Raw genomic sequence first — 20,981 nt, 5'->3', positions numbered from 1 at the left:
ATCAAATTGATATATCATTTAAAAATTTCAAATTAGCATAGGTGAGGGTATATTGACAGAGGGGGTATTAGAGTGCATATTGGTAAGACTTTCTGGAATGCCTTTTAAGCTTAAATTTGGCATGCTCTTCCCTCTAATTTTAATGATCCATTCATGACCCGAAGCCTGACATTTTCCACATTGCTCCCACCCCTTGCTAATCTTTTTATTTAAATTTTTGATTTTAAGATAATTGCGGTTATAAGACATAGAGAGATCCCATGTACCTTTACTTGGTTTCCTCAATGGTAGCATCTTGCAGTACTAAAATACAGTATCACCACCAGGGTATGGACAGCGATACAATGAAGATACAGGACAATTCCTTCACTACGGGGATCCCTCATGTTGACCTTTTATAGACACGCGCATTTACAGCCACTTCCCTCTGTTGCCCCCATTACCCTGCCTGCTTACCCCTGCCAACTACTTTACTTATCTGTTTTCCTTTTCTATAATTTTGTCATTTCAAGAGTATTCTATGAATGGGATCAAACAGTATGTAATTTTTTGGGATTGGCACTTTTCACTCAGTATAATTCTCTGGAGATTCATCCGAGTACATTGAGTATGTCAGTAGTTCATTCATTCTTATTGCTAAGTAGTATTACTTGGTCTGGATGTATCACGGTTTGTTTAACCATTCATCCATCAAAGGGCATCTGAGTTGTTTTCAGTTTTTGGCTATTACAAATAAAGCTGCTGTGACATTGTGTGCAGGTTTTTGTGAATATTTCTCTGGGATAAATACCCAGGAGTACAATTGCTGGGTCATATGATAAGTGTATGTTTAGTTTTTTAAGAAACAACCAAAGTGTTCCAGAGTGACTGTACCATTTTACATTCCCACTGGCAATGCGTGAGTGATCAGTTTTTCCGCATCCTCACTAGCATTTGATGCTGTCACTACTTTTTTTTTGTTTTGTCTTAGTCATTCTGATACGTTTGTAGTGATTTCTCATTGTAGTTTTAATTTGAATTTCTCTGTTGACCAATGGTATTGATCATCTTTTCATGTACTTATTTGCCACCTATATGTCTTTATTGGTGCAATGTCTGTCTATGTCTTTTGCTAGTGTTCTAATTAGATTGTTTTACTTTTTCACAGTTGAGTTTTGAGAGTTCTTTATATGTTGTAGATACTAGTTTTTTGTTGTTATGTAGTTTTCAGATTTCTCTCTTTTTTGTCTGTACCTTGTGTTTGCTTATGTGGCTTGTTTTCTCATTCTCTGAGCAGCCTTTTGCAGAGAAGAAGTTTTTAATTTTGCTGAGACTAGTTTATCAAAATTTGATAAAATTTTTGTTTTTATAGATTATGTTTTTGGGGTTAATTCTAAGAACTCTTTGACCAGTCCTAGATCCCAAAGATTTTCTCCTTTTTTTTTCCTTCCTAAAAGTTTTAGAGTTTTACATTTTTTTAAATCTGTGGTCCATTTTGAGTTAATTTTTCTATGAGTGTGAGATTTAGGTTTAATTTTTTTTTTTTTTTTTTGTGGGCTATAGATGTCAGATTGCTCCAACACCATTTGTTGAAAAGGCCACTCTTCCTCCACTGAGTTACTTTTGCATCTTTGTTAAAAATTAGATGAGCATATTTATGAAGGTCTATTTTTGGGTCCTCTATTCTGTTCCATTGATCACATATGTTTAGCTCTCTACCAGTACCACACAGTCTTGATTACTGTAGCTCTAAATAAGCTGTGAAATCAGGTAGTGTAATTCCTCCCTTGTTACTGTTTTTTAATCAAAATTGTTTTAACTCTTCTAGTTTGAGTTTCCATTTAATGTTAGGATAATATTTTCAATGTCAACAGAGTCTTCCTGAGATTCTGATAAGAAGTCCATTAGACCTGTATAGCAGTTTGGGGAGAATTGACATCTTTAATATGTTGAGGTTTCCAGTCTATGAACTTACTGTATCTTCTTATTTATTTATATCTTCTTTCATCTCTCTCATTTTGTAAAATTTAGCACACCTCTCCTGTACATTTGACTTTGACTTTTCTCCACATACCTGCTTCCTTTCCTAGCCTTCCCAATTTCAGAAAATGAGATCATCCTTTAATTCAAGCTTGTCCAACTCACAGCCCATGGGCTGCATGCGGTCCAGGACGGCTTTGAATGAGACACAAATTTGTAAACTTTCTTAAAACATTATGAGGTTTTTTTGCGATTTTTTTTTTTTTTTAACTCATTAGCTGTCATTAGTGTTAGTATATTTTATGTGTGGTCCAAGACAATTCTTCTTCCAGTGTGGCCCAGGGAAGCCAAAAGATTGGATACCCCTGGTTTCCTTAGTTGTTTAAGGTAATCCTTGATTCTCTTTTCGCGTCATAGCCATGCCCCAGCCCATCCATCCGTAAGTCCTTTCAACTTTTAACTCTGAAACATATTCTGAATCTATGCACCTTATAGCATCTCATCTACTACTACTTCCCTTATCCAAGTTCCTCTTTGTTTTCACTCACCTTCCTTGTTTTCATTCTTGCCCTCTACAGTGCATTTTCCACTTAGTAGCCAAAGTGATCTTTTTAATACACAATCTGTTATGTACTTCCTCTGCCCCAAACTTTCCAATGGCTTCCCTTGAACAAATCCCAACTCTTTACCCTGTCTCACAAAGCCCTGCATTATCTGGTCCCTGCCTGCTTCTCTGACTTTATCTAACACCACTCCTTTCCTCACTCACTATATTCCAGCCACAGCTTAAGGTCTCTGCACCAGCAGTTCATTCCGCCTGAGTCAGGCATGGTTTTCCCTTTAAACATACCAGTCATCTCTTTCCCTAGAAGGGTTTGTATGTCGATATGTATTAATTTTACCTTTTATTATAGATTTTATGAGCTCATTCAGTGTGGAGTAGTCACTGGCCTGCCCATATGCCTTGTTACCACTTTCAGTTGACCTAATAAAATTGATGTGGTCATGATACACTTTGCACAGTTTTCTTTAATGCATTCTGATAATCCTCTGCTACAGGAGGTTGTTATGGACTAAGGAAATTGAGTTTAAATTTTACTATTGTCTTGGGAGGCTGAGGCAGAAGAATTGCTTGAACCTGGGAGGCAGAGGTTGCAGTGAGCCGAGATCGCACCACTGCACTCCAGCCTGGGCGACAGAGTGAAACTCCATTTAAAAAAAAAAAAAAATTTACTATTGTCTTTGTTAGGTTTTGCTTATTCTTTAGGGTAACTTGATGAATCCTCTGGTTCTGCCATTTCAGTGTGAAGATGTCACAGTTGGTTTTTAATGACTGTCTTCTTGTGATTGCTTATGATTTGAAGAATGACTTCTAGAATGTTGAAACTGGCTATTTAAGGATTGAACCACAGTCTATGGGAAAGTAGGGCAGATTTTTGCTTCCAATTAGAAGAAATGCTTTCTATGATGGAAATGATTAAGACGGGCAAAAGTGAAAGAAGGGCACGTTCAATCCTTAAGCGTTTTTTTCTTAAATGCTCACTGCAACCTCTGCCTCCCGGGTTCAAGCGATTGAAGAAAGCAAAAAACAAAGCAGCTATCCCCATGTAGCACCTTTTTTTGCTACTATGATCCACTTTTATAACCACTTATCTATATTAGTACTGCCTAGCTTTTTATTTATTTTGTTCTAAAAGCTATATAAAGACTCTGTCCCTTTTACTTTGACATTACTGCTTTATTTAGTTCATCGCAAATCTTTTCTTTTCAAGGCACATTTTACAATATGGGATAAGCTATTGGAAAGATCTCGGAAAATGGTAAGTGTTTTTGACAGCTAATGAGTACTCTTCTATAAAGAAATTCATCAAAATTAACCAGTAACAACCAAAGGGGGGAAAAATGAAAGAAACAAAGAGAAAGGAAAAAGTAAGTTGTCTCAATAGTCAAAGCAGTGTTGTGATTGTTCACTAGTGTGTTGGTAAGGGTAAAGTTGTAACTTGGCAGTTCTCTTTTGATTTTATTTGTTAATATCATGAAAATGATATTGTAGAACTTGAAGAGAAATAAGAATATTACTATGTAATAGTAATAGTTCTTAATAGTTGTAGTGGTATCAGTTAGGTCTTAGGATTTTTTTTTTTGTAAACTTAATGCATATTTAAAGGATTAAGATTTGTCAGGTGTATTTTAAAGCCGTCTTTAGCCATTAACAGTAAATGTGCAAATATCCTAATGTCCTGAAAAACCAGATTAGAATGTTTGTGTTTTTGTAGTTTATTCTTTGTCATTAGCATTTAGACTTCATGAGTAGGAATGATTGTATTTCTTTTCTTTTCTTTTTTTTTGAGACAGTCTTGTTCTGTCTCCCAGGCTGGAGTGCAGTGGTGTCATCTCGGCTCACTGCAACCTCCGCCTCCCGGGTTCAAGCGATTCTCATGCCTCAGCCTCCCAAGTAGCTGGGACTACAGGTGCCCACCACTATGTCAAACTAATTTTTTTGTATTTTTAGTAGAGACAGGGTTTTACCGTGTTAGCCAGGATGGTCTCGATCTCCTGACCTCGTGATCCACCCCCGTCGGCCTCCCAAAGTTCTGGGATTACAGGCGTGAGCCACCGTGCCTGGCCCGGGTGATTGTATTTCTTGACCACAACTATTCCTGTTTCCTATTTCATAGGCTAAGTGTGTCTCTTTTACTTAGGTTATCTGATAGCTGTCCTGTGTAATCTGGCCTCATTAGGCCTTCCTCCTTAACCTAATTTCCCACAATGCCACAAACACTGGTTAAGCTTGCAAGCACATTAAGCATCACACATTAAACTTATTTTCAAGTTTGCTTATTTCTTCATGATAGTTTTTCTTTCTAGACTCCATTTCCCATTCTCTTTCTATTTACCACACAGTCATTCTTCACTACCTCGCCTGAGTCGTACCTCCTCCATGGAACAGTCTCAGAGTAATCTCTAACAAATAATTACTCATTCATATAAGTTTCTGCTTGATTGTATATGTCCACATACTGTTTTTTGATTGTTTTCTTTGCCAGTACATTTACCTTCTGTCTGTTAAGCCTTTCAGGATTTGTTATATTTGTATAAGCCCAAATTTTGAACACATTAGCACATGAAGGGGTTACCCAAGAAATATTTATTGACAATTTTTCATAATGATATATAAACCTAGTCTTTACTAATGACTATATAGATAGGAATTATTGTTTAGGGACTTCACCATAATGTTCGTGAGTAAGGGTTATATAATTTTTTTTCTCATGAGAAGAAATTACCTTTGAATGGATGGAGTAATTTTCTCTTTTTAGTTGGTCACAGTGATCATTTTAGATTAAGAAACTAAAGAAAAAATGTTCAGCATGTTTACTTGGAGTTAAGTAAAATTAAAAAAAATTTAAAAAGCTAAAGAATATTAAAGAAATAGTTTGGAAAACTAAAGAATCAATAGTAACTGAACACTTTAAAGGAATGAAAAACGTAGAAAAACAGCACAGACAGTGTCTTACCTAGAATATCTAGTGATGTTAGTGAATACATATTTTTCAAACATTTATTCTGATTTAGTTGCTTTTTTCTACTGTCCATTTTGCTTTTCTGAAGGGATTAGATTAAACGTGGTTCATTGATGCAACACAGACTTACTGATTGTTTATTGTGTGCCAGGTACTGTTATGGTCTGGAGGTACAAAAAAATGAACAAAATGTACTTGCTGCCTCAGGGAAGTAATGTTGATTGGGTAATTAGACTTATAAGCAGACAGTTCAGGTGTACATGTGGGGCTCTGGCATAAAGAAGAGTACTCAGACCAAGCTGGGGAGTTGCTTAAGGAAGGCTTCCAGGAATTGGAGTCTCTTAAGCTGATTTTAAAGGGTGAATAAAAGTGGACCATGCAGATAATCTGTTGGAGAATGGGTTGGAGGTTATCTCAGAGGAAGTCACTTGCCTACATAGAGAACATGATGAATGTAAGATGAATTTGAATGTACAGGTCACATGTAGGGTAGGTAAAGAGTCAGTCCAAAAACAGAATATGAGGGGCTTGTGTTCCGTGTTGTGGAACTTGCATTCCTGACTTTCCTCCTCCACCCCACTGAGATGCTAGAGAGTAACTGGAGAATTTTGAGTAGGGAAGTGACCTGTGGATCAGCTAGTCTTGTTTAAAAGCTCATTCTAGGGGTAGCATGGGATATAGCTGTGACTTAAGCCAAGAGTTCTGTTAGGGGGATAGAAGAGGATGAGGTCCTAAAGTTCAGCCACGATAGGGAGAATGACTGTGAGAGTTAACTTAGGCTGAAGTAGTAGGACTGTTGATGGAATATACAGGTAGGAAGAAGAGAGTGAATTCTTGAATGCTGTCCTTAGGTAGCTGGGTGAAGCCCTTTACCAAGATAGATGATGCAGGCAGGACAGGTTTTGGGGTGTTGAATTCAGATTTAGCCGTGTCTGTTTGATGAGTCTGAGTGACATAGAATAGAAATAGGGACATAGAGATATCTATTTAGACTAAATCTGTAATATGCTCTATTCTAAATGGAATTATACTCCAAAAGAAAATAAACTGATTTAAAATATCTTGTTACAGCACTTCAGGTGTTTTTTCTTACACTAATGATTTTGTTTTACGGCTGAAAAGTAAAATGGCCAACTTGAGAAGCCTAGGTATAATATGCCTTAGATTATATTTTTGAATGGAATTGTTGTTCTTTACCTGATAATTTATATTGGTTACTTGGCCTTTAAATCTTTCTTCTTAGCTAACTTTCTATTCTACTATTGAAGGGGAAAGATAAAGGGTCATTATAAGAGGGCTGTGGAATGATTTAAAATGGTGGGTGAAGGGTAAAACTGAAAGTGTTTATTAGGAAAGTAAAGCTATTCATGTTTTTACAGGTAACTGAAGATCAAAGTAAACCAACAGAGGAATGTACATCTACCTAATAACTTTCTAAAATTTAAATATGTATAGTAAAATAAATGTTTTAAATATAATGTTTGTGTGTGCTTATACAGATTAACCCTTTCTCCCCAAGATTGATAGTGATCTTTACTTTTTCTTTTCTCTAAAGTATGAAACACTTCATGTTGCTCAAATAAAAACTGTACAAAAACAGGTCACTCCCTTCCTGCTCCATGGATGCAACAGTTTAGCATGTGTTCTCTCTTTTTTTGTACAGATCTAGGCAGATACATACAAATATAAATGTAATTTCTAAAAAACATAAATAGGATCATACTATACTTGCTTGCGTTTTTTGCCAAACAGTGGCACAGTAAACATCCTTGTGCAAAAATGGGAAATGTTTGTAGATAAATAATATTAACTGAGTATTTATCATGTGCTGGGTCTTGTGCTAAGCCCATCACGTGTGGAACCTTTTGTATCATCCTCATAGTGACCTGTTGAGAAGATGTTTCTATTTTTTAAATGAGGAAACAGCATAGAGCTTGAAAGTGGTAAAGTGGGAATTTGAATGGAGGTAGTTTCACTCACATGCTCTTGTGTTCTACTCTATGTTGCCTCACGTATAAATAATTTTGTAGAAATAGATTTCTGGCAGTGGAATTATTGACAGGTGCTACCAGCTGCTGGCTTCCCAAAGGTTTTGCCAAATGTTACTCCCAATAATAGTGTCTAAGAGTGCCTGTTTACCCACACCTTGAGTAAGCCTTGGTTATCAGTCTTACAAAAATATTTTGCCAAAAAGTTTCTGCTTCTTTGTCAGCAAGTTTTCTGCATCTTGTGCACAGGCTTCCTCTGAAGGCCGTATTTTTTTTTTTTTTTTCTGGGTGAGGTCAACTTTTTTTTAGAGTCCATATCTTCCTGTTTCTTGATTAACTTTCTCATTTTGCTAGCATTTGTCTCTAAGCTCCTTTCTAGGAAAAAATGTCTAAGAGGTGAGCCATTGCATGTCTAACGTGGGTTATACGCTTACATTTGATGAACTATTCAGCTAGATACAGAATTCTAGATTGAAAAGTAGTTTTCTCTTAGAACTTTGAAAGCGGCTCAGTTATTTTCTGGCATCTGATTTTGCTAATGAAAGGTCTGATGCCAGTCTGATTCTTGTTCCTTTTTTACATAACCTGTTCTCTGCATCCCCTTCTCTCAACACACTCTGGACACTTAGTATCTTATTATTCTTGGTGGTGTAAAGTTCAACAATCCTGTACCTGTATCTAGGTCTTCAGTCGGTTATTCTGCTTGGTACGTAGGCAATCCTTTCAATTTTTGACATCTCTCTTTTATGTTTTTTTTACTTTATTTGTTCTTTCTTTTCTCTGGAGGTTCTTTGTTTCTCTAATACCTTTCAGCTGTATTTGCATCTTCTTTATTGGTCCTCTGTATTTTTTTCCCTTTCTCTATTATTTTTCCTGCATTTATACTTTACTCACATTATGTCAAGCATATTTTAATTTCTGAAAGCTCTCTTTTGCTTCTGTTTCATAGAATCCTTTTCATGTTTTCTGGATGTGATGTATTTTCATGAAACTCTCTGAAGATATCAATATAATTGTTATTCATTTCTTCATTCACTTTGTAGTCCCTGAATCATCTCTTTTCTCTGGTAACAGATTTTTTTCTTAGTCTTTCATTTACATGTTTCAGGCTTTTTTCAAATGTCTTATGTTTGTTGGCTGTCAGTTTGTAGTTGAAGATGTGGATGTAGGGAGGTTGAGTGGCAGTTCTGTGGTTTGAGCAAGGTTTGGCTTCTCGTAAGCATCACTAAGGATGAGTAGGTAAATCTGGCTGGTAGGATGAGGGTTTTTAAAAGCTAGAATGAAGAGGTCTTGTCTTGGCTACCGATTTCTAAATTGACTGTCCTAGTTTTACCCAGACTATTCTTTCACTTACTTTATAAAAGATCCCTTCAATATTTTGCATGGGGCACTTCCTGGATTTAGGCCCTTCTATATTTGAAGATGGGGTAGTGTTCAACCAGTTTGTATACAGACCTTTAATTCCTTTGTTTTTAATTAGTTTAGATTTAACTAATCTCTCTACTGTCTTCGATCATCTATGAACTTTTGCCGCCTCTGAGCTAAGGCCCAGCTGGGTTGGTTGGCTGCCTCTGATGGAACTTCCTCCACATGTTTTCTAGGTGGTGACATTCTCTAGTGTTTTATTAGTCACTTAGCTTTTTGTCTTTTAGAATTTGGTTGACATCTCTTGTTTATTGATTCTTTTTCCATTCCCTTTGTTGTTTGTGAATTTACATCAACATTTTTTCTTTTAAAAAATTGTGAAATATTTGAGCATACAGAAAAGTACAGAGAATATTTTCACCAACTCTTGTTTGAGTGGGCATTTTTCATGCTTTTTGGGCAGCTAGCACTGTTTGAACACCTGCTTTTTGGCAGCTTCCCACTCTGGATCTTGCCTTACCCAGTAGAAGAATGAAATGTAATCTCCTACCCTTCCTTGCAGCTACGGCTCAGACAGGTAGCATGGGCTCACCAATTAGGCATACCTGTGTGAAATCTGGAAGCAAGTACTTTGCAGACAAGAGTAGTATGAGATACATTTTGTTGAGCGGAGCAGTGATGTGGTTTTCAAGGCAGCAGTGGCAGAGGTCCCATGTAATGGCGCAAGGTGTGGAGGCTTTGCTTAGCAGTTTTTCCCCCGCAGCTGCTCCAAGATATAAAAATGGGCATTTTTGGGGGCTCCGTAGTCCTGACCTCCACGCCTGTGACTTGTGAGCCATTTTATTCTGTTTGTTTAAACTAGCTAGTGTAGATCCTGTTGTTTGTAACCAACAGTGTTGACATACAGCCACTATTTAATTGTAACCACTGTCAACCTATTTCCTCATTTACCTCAGATCCTTTTGTGTTTAAATAAAGGAAAAGCTACACATCCATTGAAGTTCTTGTTATGTCATTTCCTTCCTCTCAAGAAGAACCACTATCCTGTTTGTACCTGTCCTTACTCTTCATAATTTTATATTTTTTTACTACAATCCATAGTATTCTCTGTGTTTTAAAACTAAACATAATTGGTTTCATAATATATATACTTTTGCAATTTGCTTTTATTGCTCATCATTGTTTTTTATGTATAGCATGTTGATACATGTAAAGAGTTAGTACATTAATTTCAACTGCTATATAGTATTTCATTATATGATTAATCCCATCATTAATTCATTTTCTTATTGATGACCACTGAGGATGTCATTGGCTTTTGAGTATTACAGTCTTGCAGAAAATATCCTTGTGCATGTTTCTTTGTGTATACATTTGATAATATCTCCAGGGCCTGTACCACAGTGGACCACGCATCTTCAGCTTTACTAAATATTAATTGGCTGCCACAATAGTTGTACCAGTTTACTCTCTATCAGCAGTATGAGCATTCCCATTTTCTCCACTCCCTCATTAACATTTGTTATTTTCAGACATTCAGATATTTTGTTGGTTGAATATGCACGATCCTATCTCATTTAATTTGCTTAATACTGAGCATATAGTACCAATAAGCATCTCTTCATTTGTTTTTATGAATTACCAGTTTACAACCTTTGCCCCTTTTTCAAAATTGGATTTTTGGGCATCTCATATTTTATATATATATATATATATATATATATATATTTTTTTTTTTTTTTTTGAGACCAAGTCTCATTCTGTTGCCCACACTGTAGTGCAGTGGCACGATCTTGGCTCACTGCAGCCTCTGCCTACTGGATTCAAGCGATTCCCCTGCCTCGGCCTCCTGAGTAGCCAAGTAGCTGGGATTATAGGCAAGTGCCACCACACCCAGCTAATTTTTATATTTTTAGTAGAGATGGGGTTTCACCATGTTGGCCAGGCTGGTCTCCAGCTTCTGGCCTCTAGCAATCTGCTCTCCTTGCCCTCCCAAAGTGCTAGGATTACAAGTGTGAGCCATTGCACCTGGCCGGTTCTTTATATTTTTAGAAAGTTAAACCCTTGTGGGCCAGGTGCAGTGGCTCACTCCTGTAATCCAGCACTTTGGGAGGCCGAGGCGGGTGGATCACCTGAGGTCAGGTATTCGAGACCAGCCTGGCCAACATGGTGAAACCCCGTCTCTAATAAAAATACAAAAAATTAGCTGGGTGTGGTGGCGTGTACCTGTCATCCCAGCTACTCGGGAGGCTGAGGCACAAGAATCACTTGAACCTGGGAGGCGGAGGTTTCAGTGAGCTGAGATTGCACCAGTGCACTCCAGCCTGGGTGACAGAGTGAGACTCTGTCTCAAAAAAAAAAAAAGAAAGTTAAACCCTTATCACTACAAATATTTCTTTTGTCTGGCTTACCTTTTAATTTTGTTTATATTGTCTTTAATTTTAAGGTAGATAATTCATCTTTTCCTCTATGATTTATATTTATGAAATTTAAGAAAGCCTTCCCTAACTTGATGTTATAAAGCAGCCTACTGCATTGTTTATTTTAAAGTCTTGATTTTCACATTTAATTGTATAATTTATTTGAAGTTTATTTTTTGCATATAGAGTGAGGAAAGGGACCTAATTTTGAATCACCCTCTCCTCCACAACGATAGGCAGTTATTCTGGATCATTTATTTCCTGGCTACTCTTTTTCTTTTTTTTTTGTGATGGAGTTTCACTCTTGTTGCCTAGGCTGGAGTGCAATGGCATGATCTCGGCTCACTGCAGCCTCCGCTTCCCGGGTTCAAGCGATTCTCCTGCCTCAGCCTCCCGAGTAGCTGGGATTACAGGTGCCTGCCACCACGATCAGCTAATTTTTGTATTTTTAGTAGAGACGGGGTTTCACCATGTTGGCCAGGCTGGTCTCGAACTCCTGACATCAGGTGATCCACCTGCCTCGGCCTCCCAAAATGCTGGGATTACAGGCGTGAGCCACCGTGCCTGGCCCATTTCCTCTCTAGTCTTACTAATTGTGCCATGCTGTCATATAAAAGGTTCTTTTCAGTGTCTGGGTCTGCTTCATTGGTCCATTTATCTGTCCATGTACCACTGTAACACCGTTTTAACAACTATAGCTTTATAACAAGTTTCGATTTCTCTTATGGTGAGTTCTCCTTTCCTATTCTTTTTCAAAATTTTCATGCTTATTGTAGGGTCAGCTTGTTAACTTCTTAGTTGTCTTAAAATCTGTTTTGTCTGGCTGGGCGCGGTGGCTCACGCTTGTAATCCCAGCACTTTGGGAGGCCGAGGTGGGCAGATCACGGGTCAGGAGATCGAGACCATCCTGGCTAACACGATGAAACCCCATCTCTACTAAAAATACAAAAATTAGCTTGGTGTGGTGGTGGGCGCCTGTAGTCCCAGCTACTTGGGAGGCTGAGGCAGGAGAATGGCATGAACCTGGGAGGCGGAGCTTGCTGTGAGCAGAGATTGCGCCACTGCACTCCAGCCTGGGTGACAGAGTGAGACTCCATCTCAAAAAAAAAAAAAATCTGTTTTGTCGAATAATGACATTCGTATGTCGGGTTTCCTTTTAATGGTACATATTTTTCCATTCCTTTCAACTTTTTCATGTCATTATTTTTTAGATTTAAGAGCATACAGAAATCTTTTTTTTTTTTTTTTTTTTCCTTTCTTAAACCCATTCTCCTAAAATGATTGTGGATTTGGCAGTTTCTCCTTATGGCTAAATCAGTATTTGCTTATTTTATTTTAAGATGATTTTGTTAGCACTGTGTATTCTGGTTTGGGATTTTTAAACGTGCTGATAAATTGCTTCTTTTTATCATTTAAGTAATGATCCTCTCTATCTCAGTAATAATGACTTTCTCCTTTAATCTAGTTTTCTTAATCTATTTTTTAGAAAATGAGGTTCTATTGTTAATACTAGTTTTTGTTTTGTTTTGTTTTTTGTTAGTATTTACCTGGTATATATTACTTTCAGCGTTTTTATGTTAGGTTTTAAGTCTGTCTTTTGTAAATAGCATAAAACTGTTATTTTCCTTTTAAATCTAGTCTTTGAATTACTGTCTTTTAGTAGATAAATTTTAATTTGTATTCACTTTACTGTGTTTATCATTTCTTTGCATTATTTTTTCTCCTTTCCTGTCATATGTTGGATTAATCCAGTTTTCCTTATTTTCCCTTTCTTTTTACTTTGTTTTAGAAGTTAGTATTTCATTCATAGGTGTACCATTATTTAATCTATTCCCTATTTATGGTTGATTTTTAATTTTTGTTACTATACTAATACTTCAATTAGTAGCCTTGTACATATATGATTCCACACGTGTGCTAGTAGCTCTGTAAAATACATTGTTATACCTGATTCCAGGTCAAAGAGTATATGTATTTTAACTTTTAATAAATATAGATAATCTTTTAAAGATAAATTTATCCAATAAGCAGATTTTATATGTCATATGTGATTACATATATTGAAGGAAAGGGGAAATATTTTGTTTTAGGAGTGGCTACTACTGCAGTGTTATTTTTGAAGCATCTCAAAATTGGTTATTATGTCAGGATTGCGTGTTGAGAAAAAAATTCTGCAGACAAAATTTCATATATTTTTAATATATGAATTTTTATATTTATAATATATGAAATTTTCATATGTAATATTTCATATAAATATATTTCATATATTTATAATAATGAAATTTCTTAAAGCAAACATGGATACTGCCTTCCTGATCTGCAGGATTTAGGGAAAACCAAATTGATGCTTGAGTGTCTGTAAGGAATCTATACAAGTCAACTTGAAAAACAGTTCCTCAAATTGGGACACACATATGCCAGGTATAGGCAGTCCTCAATATTAGAACAAGTTGAATTTCCAACATCAGTGGGTACTTGGATACATTTTCTCATTCAATTTAAGCAACTGAGCAAGGTCCTGGGCTGGGTGTAATACCAAAAAATTAAAAAGAATTCTCCTTTCCTACAGAAGCTCAGTCTAGAAGACAGGATAATATATACACAAGTAACAAACCAAATGTGGGGCACAATGCAAAGCACATTTATGGAGGAGCTATAATCTGCTTTGGGAGTATGGAGGAGAAAGATCACTTCTGGCTGTAACCCTTTTTGGAGTTCTTTTACTATGTGCTTGGCCTGGGTTAAGGGAGCACATTGCTGAGCTGCTAGCATTTGAGAAAGAACAGAAGTTTCCTAAGTGGAGACTGGGTATGATTGTTGAAGCCTTGCAGCACAGGTGAGAGGGTGAGATGGGATGGCAGTGACATTTGTGGCTGTCTCATTAGTCAACCCACTCCTTGCAAAGCAAGAACTGGCCCCCAATTCCTTCTCATTGACTTTCCCTCTCTGTTGCACTAGGCAGCAGCTGATAGATTGGTGTTAGTTAGTATCAGGTCATTGGTTGGTTGCAGCTGGTGGTAGAACATAGGGCAGCTGGTTTCGGGGTGGTGGGTCGGGGGAGCGGGGGAAGTCAGGTGTATTTTATTGAGGTGGTTAGGATGGTTTTGGTGATGAGAGATGATGAAACTTCATTGGAATTTCATTGCTGCTTATCTCCAGAGTGGTCAACCACAAGACATCTCTTATCACTTAGCCTATGTTGCAGACTCTCATTACACAGTGAATAGTGTGTAAACAGATCCATATGTTGCAGGATTTCTGCTAAGCACCATTCCTAGTAGCCACATCAACAGTAGCATCATATATGAAACCACTATTTCCTCAGAGTTGGTTTAGGAACCACCTGAATCTGAACCACCTGGTCAGCCTGGTAAAAATGTAGTGTCCTCAGCTCCATTACAGTATTAGAATCTCTGGGAGTGGGAGCCTGGGAGCTTGGGAACATGCATCTTGACAAGCTTCCCAGGTGAGAATCCTTTGATCTTCAGTTATATGTAGAACTTTTCACTTAATTATCTGCTGTGATGAACTTTTATTTACTAAAAATCATTTCTTTCAGCTTAGTGGTATAGTGAAAATGAAATGTTCACTGTATTTAAACTCATTTCTGTTTTTAGACTTGGACTTAGAAAACTAATGGTGTGATTAAGTCAGTAAATATTTGAAAGGGATATGAATATGCAAGATGGTGTTTCATCCCTCAAGGATATCACTTCTATCGCAGTCATTTACACCCCAAAGTAAATAAGGATATACTACGTTAAGTGCTAGTGAACTGGGAAATCCCTGAGCATTACAGAGAAGGGCGGAAGAGTGACTGAATATAGAGAAGACACCATTGTGATGACATCTGAGGAACCCACCTAAAAAATTCCAGTACTTGTATGTCTTAGATGAATGAAGACTAATACTAGTACACTTAGATTTGTTAAAACACTACAGTAACAGGCTGGGTGCGGTGGCTCACACCTGTAATCCCAGCACTTTGGGAGGCCGAGATAGGTGGATCACCTGAGGTCAGGAGTTCGAGACCAGCCTGGCCAACATGGTGAAACCCTGTCTCTACTTAAAATACAAAAAATTAGCTGGGCTTGGTGGTACGCACCTGTAATCCCAGCTACTCGGGAGGCTAAGCCAGGAGAATCACTTGAACCCGGGAGGCGGACGTTGCAGTGAGCCAAGATTGTGCCATTGTACTCCAGACTGGGGGACAAGAGCAAGACTTCATCTCAAAACAAAAAAAACAAAACAAAACAAAAAAACAACAAAACACTACAGTAATAGAAAAAAAATCCTTATGTGAACATTATTTCACTTACTCTTATTGCTATGGGAGAATTTGAAACCCAAAGTGGAAAGTTAAACTCTTATGTGCAAGTTTTACCTGCTAGTTTCACTGTTTTCCAGTTATTAGTAGAGAACCACATGCTCAGTCAGCTTTTTGTGCTTGTGTCCCATCTATGGACTCTATTATTTTTCTTTAAGCTCCCTTTTCTCTTCACGTTTCCTCACTTTCTTGAGGTATTTGCTATCATCTATTTTCAGAAAATTTCTAATATTCTATGTTCTGTATATATTCTTCAGTCCTCTGACTTGACTTTTTTTCTCATATTCCTCTATTTTTTTTCTGCTTAATTTTTTAGCTACTGGGTCCATCTAACTGATGACAGTGAATACGAAAGGCTTGGTGTTGAATCCCATAAATTTCTGGGGAAGTGGGTCAGATCCTAGATGAATCTCTTAACATTTTGCAATTTATTAAAACCATCCTTAGTTTGTAACTTACACACACACACACACACACACATACATGCATACATATATATACCTTGTTACTTACCCCTTCCTCCAATCCAAACACAGACTCAGTCTCTGCTCATGCTCCAACAATTTTTGTAATGACTGGCCAGGAGGAATCCCTCTAAGATGAGGAGATAGGCAGTCAGAAGCCTAGGTGGGCTGGGTGTGAGAGAAAACCCAGGAACCCTGGTTCTTTGGGTTGTCACCACGGGATTATAGTTAGTTTGGAGCTAGAGTGTCCTTGGGGAGATCTGCTATGGTAGATCATTTGATTTAAATGACTGAAATGTAAAAGTTTGAAAGTTTGTGTTTAACACTTAATGCATAATAGACATTGTGCTTTTCACATGCATGATTTCATTTAAGCCTACATCCTATGAAATATGAAATATATTCATCATTTTATTGATGAAGAAATTGAGGCTTAGAGGAAGATTAAGTATCTTTCCCAAGCTTCATGTGAGTGTACTCAAATGCTCTTCAAATAAGGCATTTCTCAGCACAGCTTTTCTTTAAGTGCCTTTGTAATGTTCATAGCTTTTTATTGTAACTTCAGGAAGGTTATACTACAATAGTTTATTCCAGTCCTAATGTTCTATGACTTTGTGTCTTTAGGCAGCAAGCAGGATTTTGAAGAACTGGGACTCAAAGCAAGGAGTCCTCTTGTAGATATACAGTGGCAGATAAAATGAATTGAAGAAACACTCTTTTTTTTTTTTTTTTTGAGATGGAGTCTCACTCTGTCACCCAGGCTGGAGGGCAGTGACATGATCTTCGTTCACTGTGAACTCCACCTCCTGGGTTCAAGTGATTCTCCTGCCTCAGCCTCCTGAGTATTTGGGATTACAGGCACGCACCACCATGCCTAGCTAATTTTTGTATTTTTAGTAGAGATGAGGTTTCACTATGTTGGCCAGTGTAGTCTAGAACTCCTGACCTCAAGTGATCCACCCGCCTTGGCCTCCCAAAGTGTTGGAATTATAGGCGTCAGCCACTGTGCCTGGCCTGAAGAAACACTCTTGAATGTGTTCTACCTACATGGGAGCTCCGTGGAGCCACAAGCTCATTCCAGGGGTTAGGAGAAGAAATTCGTCTTGGCAGCACATACAACTTGAACAGAAAGTGGGGCAAAGCCCAATGGGTATTCTTACATGAGAATACTGTGTCCTAGGAGTCAGGAATGTTCCCTTTAGTATCCTCATAATTGTCTTCCATTGTCTTTTTTTGGCAGATAGCTTCTGAAATTATAATTTGTACTTTGCAAAAGAAAATGGGCCATAAAAATTATTTTAAATCAACTAAAGACTCATGAGATTTATTTGGTTACAGTGAATAACCTGGACAAAATGTTGAGAAGAGTTGTTAAAACAAGTATACATTAAATATACTAACAATTACATTTGGTTACATATTTGTAAGTGATGATTATTTAGAAAAACCGCATAGAAATCCAAACCTTAAAAATTCTGCAAATCAAATCATTAGCTTTTCCCTTCTGTAATAAAGTTAGGGTGACTAGTTCTTGGATTAATCTAACTATAACATTAATGTAGCACTTGATTATCTTCTGGAATAATTCTCTATCTCACCTAAGCCTCACAGCAACCTTGTAAAGTATTATCCCCATTTTATGGAGGAAGAAACAGGCTTAGAAGTGGAAAGGTAGATTCTCTGCTCGCACAACCGTATTATGTGGCTAAGCTATTGAACTTGAACCTAGATTTGGGACTTCATTTCAAATATGAAATTTTTTGATTAAATCTTTGTATCTTGTATGGAAAAAATATCTCATTAGCTGTCAGATGTTATTTACCCTGCTAATTGTTAAAAATATTTCATTTAAAAAATTTAGCTTCATAGCCTTTCAGTTTCCCTTTAAGAGTCAAATAAAAGTATTAATTTTAAACTTAAGTTGCCTAAACAGAAAATCGTTACCTGGGGGAAAGTACCAGTTTCTAAATCTTTTAAAAAATGTTGCCAGACAATCCATGATAGAACTGGAGGTTAGTAGTCCTTCTAATTTTTAACTCCAAAAATATTATAGAAATTTGTGTTTAGCCCACATTTCTAACAGTTGAATCAAAGGTGTTTAGGAACATTATAACGAACAAGCCAAAACCTGCAATTAAGAATGACATGAATATATTTTCTGTTAATGATAAAAACAAACATGGGCTTGACATTTAAATGAAAATGTTTGCATTTAGGATACTACTGATAAATCTTTTAAATAACCTTACTTTCAAAACTTAGTTTAAGGTTGAACATCCCAGTGACCAAAACAGATTGAAAAATGATAAAGCCTGAAGTCTAAGTTTATCCAGCAGGGTGACTCATGCTTCTTTGTCATCCTCCCACGGCAGCAATTTGTTCCATGTGAATGCTAGTAACAGGCATCATACCCTGTTAATGCTAACATGTAGGAGTCAGTTGGAGGTAAAAACCCCTATCACGATTAGCATTAACAGCATACAGCCTACAGCAAGCCTTCAGCACTCAGAGGATGAGGCATAAAGAATTTAAACCACAGATTTCCCCTTCCTGGTTTGTGCCACCTGCAAGAGAGAAAGAAATGTTTGTGTATGCACATGCGGTTATAAAGCTGGAGTGACAGAATATAGTAAATCTGAAAGGAAAATAGTCCATTTTCTGTTGAAAGGAAGGAGCTCATTAAATCCTTGGAAGTAATTTTTTGAAAGTGGTAGAGAAATTGGCAATTAAAAGATGACATTGTTACCTTTAGGCATATTTGAAGACTTTGAAAATTATGTTTTAAATTCTATTCTCTAGTTTTGAATCGGATACACATATGTATCATGTTCTTTAAATAAAAAACAAAAACCACTCTTCGGAGTTTTCAAATGCCAAAATGCAAAGAGGGAAGCTTGCATTCTGACACAGTACAGTTTTTTTTTTTTTTTTTTTCTGATTTGTACTTCATCTGGGAGCTAGACAATTAAAGGCCCAAATGTTCAAAATAGTCCTTTATGATTTATGAAAATTAAAACCCAATTAACCTGTTTTATAAGGGTAGGGTTCAGGCTGAATTTTTCATTCTGTAATACATAGTTGAAGTTTTACCTTTATTCTTTCAGGAAATATGATACAAGCAATGGAGGTTTGCCTACAAACGAATCTATCTGAAAATGTCCCTGTCTACTATTTAGAGATTCCTTTGGGGAAAGCACTACCCAGTGGCTTTGGTTTTGACTACATAAAGGAAGTATGACTTAAACAGTCCTCTGTATTTCAAACTACTTGTCTTAGGCAGAGGGTTGATTAAAAAAAAGAACAAGATGAATTTGCTACTTCCTTTTAGAGTCTGATTTTACTCTCTCAGATAAAGTGACATTTCTCCCACAGGTTTCTGATTTCAGTGTTACTATAACAGAACCTAGAAGTTAGAGTATCATTCAAGTATGTGGTCTCCTGCAGTACAAGAGGGGAATCACCTTTTCTTTTATTTAATAATGAAACCAGCTAGATATAAAAATGTGACTAAGTTCAAAAGAAACGTATGAAGTAAAAAATTCCCCAGTGAATATATTTTGACGGGGCAGAATATCGTGGTTTGGAAATTTCCAAACCAAGGAAATATATCATTCTTACTGATAGTATTTTTTTTTTAAACTTCACTGTTTTCTGAGATGAATTAGTTGATGATGAAAAAATTTGGGTTAAATGATGTCACTTCAGGAATTCAATTCATTCTATAGAATTTCAGTCAATAAAGACTGTAAAAACAAGGACTTTTTTTCCCCCTTACAGGGTCCTGGACACAGTAAATGTTCAATAAATACATATTAATAATCTAGTGTTAGTGCCACCCCAGCCAACATAACTCACCCTTTTCTTAAAAGATGTGTTTAATTTGTATTGAAGGTAAATTGCTGGCATACTGTTCTACCCATAAATTTTATTCCTGTTCTTTAAAGATAACATATGAGCACAGGTATTAAAATAAATATATTTAGTATACTAATTAGCTTTTTCTCTCTTTTTAAATATACATATGAATTGCCTGATTAGAGCACTCAGAAAAGTGACAGTGTTTTTGATAATGTGTTATATATATTAAAAATTCTAATAGCTTTTCTTATTTGTTCAAACTCTAAATGTATATTGAAATAAAACATGTCACACAGGTCCCCTTTTGTTCTCAAACACAACCTTGTCATACAGGCGTGATGAATTCCTAACACTGTAGAGAAATGAGAAGTTTGTCTAAATATACCATAGAACCTTAGGTCATATTTAAAACACAATGATAGACGAAAAACATTAACGAACAGAATAAAGGAGAAATATCCCAGAATATATATATATATATATATATATATATATTTTCAATTTAAAAATAGTAGACTTTTAAGGACATTAGAATGACTAGAAGGTCATTCATCCATCAGTGTGGAGTCTATGTCCACTTCCAGTGTTTTTGACTGGGCTAAGCAACCAACAACAGAATTGCTATATGCCTGAGTGGGAATTAGTGGTCGTAGACAACAAAGACCAGTCTATTAGCCAAGGCATAGGGCAGAGGGTGCTTTCATGAGGTAATAAGAAATGAAGTAGTTCTTTCTGGAATCGGTGTGGCCACCAGCTGGTAAAGTGGCAGGGGAAGAATTATACACAATTATAGGCCTGACAATCAATAGTGACAGTGCTAACCAAGTAAGAATGTGACAAGCATAATGTTTAATGTATAGCAATGCAAGAGGAATTTATATGAATTATACATTAGAAATTAGATTGGGGTCTTTGACTAGGTAGTTCTGCACATATACTTCCAGTCCCCTCACTCCACAATACTTCTTAGGCCTACCACATGAAATATCCATTGTCAGTATAAGTTTTACTGTGTAGCATAGGTTCCAAGTTAAATGTTCTTAACAAATTACTACACACTGTCTGAGTATCAA

At 36.7% G+C, this 20,981-nt stretch overlaps 1 protein-coding gene across 18 annotated transcripts in view; it reads left to right on the top strand.

Moving 5' to 3' along the window:
* MRPL39 (mitochondrial ribosomal protein L39) overlaps positions 1-20,981 on the top strand; it is a 235,389-nt gene that overhangs the window by 15,110 nt on the left and 199,298 nt on the right. For 14 of the 18 annotated variants that reach the window (XR_010138875.1, XR_010138874.1, XR_008517471.2 and 11 more), the window contains exon 9: positions 3,732-3,779. The exons of 1 other annotated variant lie outside the window; for it this stretch is intronic. Coding sequence is in view for 8 of the 17 variants with exons in the window: in XM_063720866.1 (XP_063576936.1) it covers positions 3,732-3,779 (48 nt within the window). In the remaining 9 variants the exon portion in view is untranslated. 3 more of the 18 variants (XM_002830578.4, XM_054542862.2, XM_054542861.1) reach the window with 3 other exon arrangements.

The sequence above is a fragment of the Pongo abelii genome, chromosome 22 (genome assembly GCF_028885655.2).
Source record: "Pongo abelii isolate AG06213 chromosome 22, NHGRI_mPonAbe1-v2.0_pri, whole genome shotgun sequence".
Taxonomy (NCBI): domain Eukaryota; kingdom Metazoa; phylum Chordata; class Mammalia; order Primates; family Hominidae; genus Pongo; species Pongo abelii.
This window is presented reverse-complemented; position numbering and strand designations above follow the sequence as displayed.